The 8,255-nt window shown below is 41.2% G+C and overlaps 1 protein-coding gene across 3 annotated transcripts in view; it reads right to left on the reverse strand.

Moving 5' to 3' along the window:
* The window catches only part of ATG14 (autophagy related 14), a 41,287-nt gene extending 33,776 nt beyond the window's left edge, over positions 1-7,511 (reverse strand). For all 3 annotated transcript variants that reach the window (XM_053602007.1, XM_053602006.1, XM_053602008.1), the window contains exon 1: positions 7,261-7,511. In XM_053602007.1, the coding sequence (XP_053457982.1) occupies positions 7,261-7,481 (221 nt within the window). In that variant the 5' untranslated portion in view covers positions 7,482-7,511. The remainder of the gene's footprint in view (positions 1-7,260) is intronic.
* Positions 7,512-8,255: the final 744 nt, after the last annotated feature.

The following is an 8,255-nucleotide window of genomic DNA, read 5'->3' on the forward strand; positions in this document are numbered from 1 at the left end:
GCATCTATCCTAAAGAAATGAAACAGAAATAAGGTAAGATTTATGTTTGAAGGTGCCAATCATAAAATCAATAATAGCAAAATATTGAAAACAATTTTAATGTTCAGTAAGAGAATGATTAATTAAATGACGGTATTATTAACCACAAAAGACATTAAAATATTTTATAGGCCAACCTATGATAATGTCCTTAAAAGGCTGGGTTTTCAAAAAAGCAAAATAGGGTGTGTGGCACACCTCTTTGAGGCGGGACACAAATATAAGAAGGACTCTACCTGACAAATGCAAACACTGTAACCCAATTCTTTGTATCCTCAAATTAACCTGAAACAATTTTTAAAAAGTACAATAACAAACTATATGTGTACATATGGTATGACTGCATGATTCCACACACACAGACACACACACACACTGAAACTGCTGGAAGGAAAAGTAACAAAATATTAACAGAGCTGTAAAAATATGGGTAAAATTTGTTTCCTTCTTTATGTGTTTCTGTAGTTTACAAGTTTTTCTTTCTTTTTGTTTTTTTAAGAGAGAGACAGAGTCTGACTTTATCACCCTCAGTAGAGTGCCGTGCTGTCACAGCTCACAGCAACCTCCAGTTCTTGGGCTTAGGCGATTCTCTTGCCTCAGCCTCCCGAGTAGCTGGGACTACAGGCACCCACAATTCCCAGCTATTTTTTTGTTGCAGTTTGGCTGGGGGCGGGTTTGAACCCACCACCCTTGGTATATGGGGCCAGCGCCAAAATCACTGAGCCACAGGCACTGCCCAGTTTACAAGTTTTCGTAACAACCACAGATATCTTTATAATCAGAAAAAAGACACCATTCAATTAAAATTACTCATGTTCCCCTTTCGAGGATCACACCCCAGTATTAAAAAAATACACAGTTCCCCAAATGTATCTAAAGTTCTTATGTCCCTTGAGATGATGTTTTTCTGGTTTCCTCACATCTTGGGGAGGGGTGGAATCAGCGCTGGCTTCCAGGCCAGGCAGGGAGCTATCCCAGCACAATCTGGGCACGGGTATGGTAGAAGACTTCATTAAAGCAGAACAGTTCAGGTAAGCAGGGGGGAGACAGAGGTGCCAGGGAGCAAGCAGAGCAACGTTCCTGCCCTCACAGTGTTACTGACTAAAGGTCAGTCTTCAAAAGTGTTTGGAGTCACCAGATGAGGGAGTTTTGACGTGAGGAATGAAGAGGCTTGATACAGAGTCCATGTTGGAAGTCGGAGGTCCTCAGTCCTCTGAGGGAGGAGCCCTCCTGAGCTAACCCTGGGTCCATATTTATTATCATAAAACAAGAAAAGTAGTTAAAAATTTGTAAAAGCTTGTTTTTGCAAAACTGCAAACCTTAAGCAAGATCTCTGCCTCCAGCATCAAGAGACCTGTGGAATCTGGAGATCTTCTCCATGACCATCAGGCCTGGTGTGCCACTCCCCACATGGACATTCTCCCTGGGAGGCCAGTTTTCTGTCCTTCTGCACACACACAACTCACATGCCGTTCTTGAGATTCTCCAGGTCTCTCAAGCAGGAAGCAAGTCTTATGCTAAAGATCAAGGCACAATTTTCCCTACAATTACATATTTAAGTAGAGATGGCTAAGTATCTCTTGAATTAGGATGTTAATACAACATACTCATCTCTTGAATTAGGATACTAAGAATTACTAATAATCAATTTTTTTCCCTTAAATTCTTTAGGCATAAGGGTATGATGTTTATGGGCAAATAAGATATGGAAAAAACCTGGTCCTTATCAGAACAGTTCTTGTACCTTATGTTAGTATATTTAGGACATGAGACAATATAGTGAAAACATACTCCATTGGCAGGAATAAAGGTTAAATCATTAATAGAAAATAATGTGGCTGGGCATGGTGGCTCGTGCCTGTAATCCTAGCACTGTGGGAGGCCAAGACAGTCAGTTTGCCTGAGCTCAGGAGTTCAAGAACAACTTGAGCAAGAGCAAGATCCCCATCTCTACTAGCGTTGTGACGGGGGCCTATAGTCCCAACTGCTTGAGAGGCTGAGACAGGAGGATCTTTTGAGCCTAGAAGTTTGAGGTTTCTGTGAGCTACGATGACAGCACAGCTCTCTACCCAGGATGACAGTGTGAGACTCTATCTCAAAAAAAAAAAAAAAAAAAAAAAGATAATACAGCCTCTATAGGAAGAAGTATGTAGAATCCTCAAAGAGCTAAAAGTAGAGCTTCCATTTGACCCCACAATTCCATTACTAGATATCCCAGAAGAAAAAAATCACTTTACCACAAGGACATTTGTACCAGAATGTTCATCACAGCTCAATTCAGAGTCACCAAGATGTGGAATCAACCCAAGTACCCACCAACCCATCAATAGATGGGTTGTGGTATACGTATACCATGGAATACTATTCAGCGATAAAAAGATGGAAACTTTACATCATTTGTAATTCTTCAATTCCATCCAGGTTATTACATTCTTCAAGTAAAGTTATCCTAAGAACGGAAACCAAAGAAAATGCCATGAAGGCTACGTTAAACAGCTTGATGAGAATATTTCAAATGTATATGAAACCAGCACATTGTATCCCTTGATTGAACAAATGTACACAGCTATGATTTAACAATAAAAATAAATAAATAAATAAATAATTAAAAAAAAAAAGAATGGAAACCAAGTATTCAATGTATGCAATACTAGTATGAAACCAATAAATAAGCAACTACACCCCTGTATAAGAAGAAAACAAAATTAAATTCAAGGGGTGGGAGGAAAGGGAAGGAGGTAGGGGGATTGGTAAACTCTCACCTAATGGGCAAAATGTAAGGGTATTCAGCACACCCCCTAGGTGAGGGGTTCAACCACAGCTTGAACCTCACCTAACAAATGCAAACAATGCAACCTAATCCTTTGTACCCTCAGATTAAATTTCAAAAATAATCATAAATAAAAAACCAACATGTCCAACAGTGTAGGATTAAAAGAAGATTGAGTTGGGGTACTGCTAAGTAGTACTCCTTTTCTTTATCTGTTAAGGAATTATACACGTTAAAAGGAAGCAGGGAAAGTAGAGAAGAGAGCAGGTATTGCTTAGGACTCAGGGCAAGGTGGGAGAGGAGGGAAGGACTATTGGGGTGAGCAAACCAAAATTATAAGGAGGTTTTCCCTCTTCCCTCTGAGCAACAAAAAGGTAAGGAATTTAGGTTATTATTATTATTTTTTTACCTATTTATCTGCAAAACTCATATTGTACACAAAAGTATATATAAAGACACATGTTCCTTTCTTAGGAATCAAAGGAACCAAGTATTATGAAATAGATTTAATTGCTCTTGAACTGCTAAACCTCTGAAAACCTTTATGTTAAGCTAGTCTATTAATGAAAACTAAAAAACTACACCTATATGTACAGGAACTTTGATGTGTATTATCACATTCAAGATCCACACTGTTACAGCTGATTTGGCTAATTTCCTGGAAATGAGAGGTCAAACAAGAGCTTTTTCACCATACATATTCCCATGTGGTTCCTCACCAGTTAGTGTGGGGCTTTTCATGAAGGTAAAAGGAAAAAGATTCTGAAAACAATCACAGAATACAACATTTTTCATAAGTAACGACGACAGGACAGTATCTTACAACCCGTCCCTGCACTACTACCCTCAAAGCCTATTAACAGCCAGTGAAAATCCTTGAGAGCCAGAGACTTATCGTTCTCCTCTTTATTGCCAGAGTATTTTATGCACTTAACAGTACCCAATAAGAGCTCATATAAATTATTTGGCTGTTAGCCCAATGATTTTTAAGGGATTTAAAGGATTCCCTGGGAATCCTTAAGGGATTTTTTCATCCTACGAGGTATTAGGCATACTGTTCTGGCAACATACGAAAACTAACCATTCTTAAAATACACAGTTCAGAAAAGAGAAAGATGGAGAGAGAAGTGAAGCCAGCTGAGCAGACCACTGTGGCAGTCCTATTATCCCTGGGCCCTTAAATGCTTTTATTTCTAAAATTTGAACAGTTCTGGTATTTGTTCTTCATTTTTCTGGTTGGTCATGAAAAGAAATCCACTGTAACTTACCCCTCTCCTGAAAATTCACTTTAATGCTCAGATTTAGCAAAGGATTTATACAGGTTTTGAAAGTCACATTGCCTTTGCCATTCCTTCAGCAACACTCCTATATGCTACCCACTGCCACTGAGCTGGTGATCTGACAGAACAAACCAGAATTCATGCCTTCATAGAACTACATTCTAGAGCAGACATCTTCTCAAATAAATTCCATTACACATCACACTCAGTGCCACGAAATAAATCAGTTGAATGTTGTGATAGCAAATAATGAGAGGAAATGGAGGTGGGAACTACTTTACACAAGTCAGGAGAGGCCTTGCTGAGAGGTCAAAGGCAGGAACCAGGAAGAAAAGCATTCTGGGCAGAAGTAACAAGAAGGAAAGAGGCCCTGGAATGGAAAGGTGGTTGAAGAATGGCGAGAAGGCCAGACTGTGGAACATGGTGTGAGCTTATATGTTCTGAGTCCTTAATGCATGCAAGATATCATGCACTTCAAATGCATGCTGCTGGGTAACCATTCCTAAAAACCTATGGAGGTAAATACCCACCATTTTCAAAATGAAATAAACAAGCATAGGAGAGATTAAGCAACTTGCTCAAAATCACACAGCAGGTTTCGGAGCTTGGATTCTATTCCATGCAGCATAAATTTAAAGCCCACATTTTTAACCTCACTGCCAAAGTAAGAGAGGTAAACAGTTGCCAGATCACAAGGGGCTTCATATGCCATAGTAAGGAGCTTGAATTTTATTTTAAACGCACTTGAAAGCCATTGAAAGGTTTAAGCAAAACAGTCACATTTATCCAGTTTACATTTCTACTGTGGCGGCAGTGTGGAGGGCAGAGGCAGGGTGGGGAAAAGTCGTCTGAGTGAAAGGAGATCATTGAGTCATCAGACTATATTAGAATTGCTGATCATTTATAAAAGAGGAGGAACAGTCTAAGATAACACCCAGATTTCTGGCCTTAGTAAAAAAATGAAAATGAATCATGATATATAAACTTAAATAGTCTGAAAACAGACTGAAGTTGGGAAGGAAGGGAGGATAGATTCATTTCAATCACTCAATAAATCTTTCATGGAGCATCTACTATATGAGGATACAACTGTGTACAAAACAGACAAAGTTTTGCCCTCACAGAGTTTATATCACTGGGGGGAGGGTGCAGTTAAACAAATTAATACGTGAACTATCAGATGGTGGTAAGTATTATGGAAGACAAAAAAGCTAGTTAACGATTTTAATTAAAGGATCAGCAAAAGTCTCTCTGATGTATGAATGTAGGCCTAAAGACAAAAGGAGCCTGAAGATTTCTGTGAGAAAAGAGTTCCTGGCTGTTGGAATATGACTGTGAAGGCACTGAAGAAGGTCTGTTCTTGGCATGTTTGAGGACTAAGAAGGCCAAAGTGCATAGCAGAATAGGTAAGGGAGAAAACAGATTAGGTCAGAGGAAGAACAGATAATATAGGATCTGGATTTTACTTTGGTAAAATTTGAACAGAGGGATGGAGGAGTAGCATTATTCTGGCTGCAATATGGAAATTACACTAAAAAGGAGTAAGGAGGGAAGCAGTACACAAGAGCCAATAATCCTCTAGCAGATCAGACCAGGAAATGATGAAAGGGTCAGATTAGGATAGGTTTTGAAGAATAGATGAGATTTGTTGTTGAGGTTAGTTAGGGTGGTTTAAGAAAGAAGTCAAGGAGTATTGAAAGTTTTTTTTTTTTGAGCTGAACCAAAGGAAGAGATTGCCATTTACTGGGTTGAGATGAACGTGGGAAGAACAGATTTATGATGAAAAATAAGGAGTTCAGTTTGTCATGTAACACAGAGATTCCTATTACAAGTTTAGAGATGTTGAATAGGCAGCTGCTTTTCTGAACTTTAGAGAGGTCTGGGTTAGAGCTATGTGTACAAGTTTGGCAGTCTTCAGCAAATAGATGGCACTTAAATCATGAGAATCAACCTAGGAAAAAAGTGTGAATAGAGAAGAGGGTCCAGAACTGAACCTTTAATATATAGGAGTAAAACATTTCCATCACATAGGTAGTATTCTTGTAATGAATAGTTTAATTCTTAAAACTGTCACTTTCTAAAGTCATCAAGTATCAACAAGATGGAACAATGAACTAAAAAGATTTTGTCACGTAGGTCTACATAAAAGAGAAAGAACATCTATAATCACAGGAATACTGGGAATTCAAAACGTCCCCAATACAGATGTTGCACAGGGTAACGTTTAAGTGCATAGGTACCTTAGTCCAGACTATCTGGATCTTAACTCTGGTTCCCACTCTTACTATGTGACCTGGGGCAAGACACCGTGCAGTTTCCTCAATAGTAAGTTTGGATGCTAAGTTATTGAGTTGTTGTAAGTGATTTAATATGTGAACTTTAGCGTTCAAAAAGTTAGCTATCTTACTATCATGGACACTAAGTTTTGAAACAAAAGTTGAATGTGGGAGAGACTCTGCAGCTAATCACACTAATATTCTAGTTAATTCCCAAAGGCTTGTAGCTCTCTGTTTAGATTTCAAAACGAAGCCAAGGCAAGTTCCTCAATGCAATTCTCTTAACTAAGGCTTGCAGCTCCCAGTCTGAGTTTTAAAACACAGCCAAAACACGGCCCTAAATTCCTTAAAATTCCAACAACCTTTGGAGGCAACAAGGGACAAGGAAGCATCCAACAAGTCTTAGTTCGCACATTAAGTAAGCAAATCTGATAACAAAGTCCATCTGTGACACAGACCACCAGGCCCAAATCCCCTGAACCAGTTATTTTCTTCTACTCTCTCCTCCAGAGAATGTTAACAAATGTTCTTTCGAAAACAGAGTCAACCTCTTGCACTTGGGAGTACATACAGCAAGGAGCTGAGAACCTAACTCTAAGGCAGCAACAGGGAAAACTCCTGAGAATCACCACGTATTCCTTTTCCCCATACTGCTCAAGAGCACCGTGGGGACAAACTCTTCAGTGGGTAATGGGGAAATCGCGATCTTCTCTCATCTGGCCCCCACCCTGTTCTCTGGCAGTAAAGCGCCAGAGCACAGAAGCTACCCTCCCACTCTCCTCTTTCTTTCGCCAGGATCCAGGGCCCGGATAGGACGGCCCACGTTCCAGCCTTTGATCACCTGGCTGGAGAAGATACTGGAGAAGAAACAATAGGGCCGTGGCGGCCGCCGTACCTCTCCCGGTCGCGACCGTCGAAGTAAACGAAATCGCCGTTCTGAACGCACTTGGCGCAAGTCAGCCTACGGCGGGTGGTGTTGCACAGCGGACAGCGCTCGACAGCCACGTACAGCCCCTCCGCATCGTCCACTGAGTCTACCAGGTCCCGGGGGAATGGCCGAGGCCCGCAGGCAGGAGCCTCCGGAGCCCGGGCTCCCTTCCCACTGGGAGACGCCATGATGGCCTGAGAGCAGAGCCAGTCACGTGGGATTTTGTTTTCAACCGGGTGCATTCTGGGCAGGGAGGAGGGATCTGGGGAGGAGCTGTGAGGATGGGCGGGGAGCCGGGCGGCCCCGCCCAGCCTGCCCGCGCCTGCGCAACAGGGCGCTCCTGCTCCCGGCGCTGTGGCCCTTCCTGAGGGGCAGTGGGTCTGAAAGGAGGGAAAATTATATTATAGGGGCAAGTCTGACAAATTAGTCAACGAATGTCATCTGCTAGGTCAGGCCAAGGCTACAACTTAAAGCCTCAGGGTTGTGCAAGATACTAGTAAAAGCACGGCCCGAGGATTCTGGGAAGACGTAATGGGACCAGAAGGGGATGTAATTAATTCGCTATGTATGCTTTTAAATTTGTCTATCGCAAATGAAGTTGAGTCAGGGGGCTGGGGCTTTGAACTAGGTTGAATTTTGGCCTCCTTCATAATTGTGACTTGGGGCGAGTTCCTAACCTCCCCGTGTTGTTTTGTGGTAAATATAGTACCTAACTACTGCCCTGAGGATTGATAAGTTAAATGTGTTTGTGTTCTAATACTTTACCAATAACTAACCAGGGAAAACGACCTTACGATATCAAAGTGTATCTTTCAGAAAAGTTAATTAAGTGGTTGACCTTCCCTTCTCTGTCCTGGGCCATGATCTAAGAAAATTTGAACTGTAGATGGTTAGGATTTCCCTTACAACTTTCTTTTCGGGAGAGGGAGGTCTGGAAGAGTATATTAGTTAGCGTTTGAATA

The sequence above is a fragment of the Nycticebus coucang genome, chromosome 9 (assembly GCF_027406575.1).
Source record: "Nycticebus coucang isolate mNycCou1 chromosome 9, mNycCou1.pri, whole genome shotgun sequence".
In the NCBI taxonomy this organism is placed as follows: domain Eukaryota; kingdom Metazoa; phylum Chordata; class Mammalia; order Primates; family Lorisidae; genus Nycticebus; species Nycticebus coucang.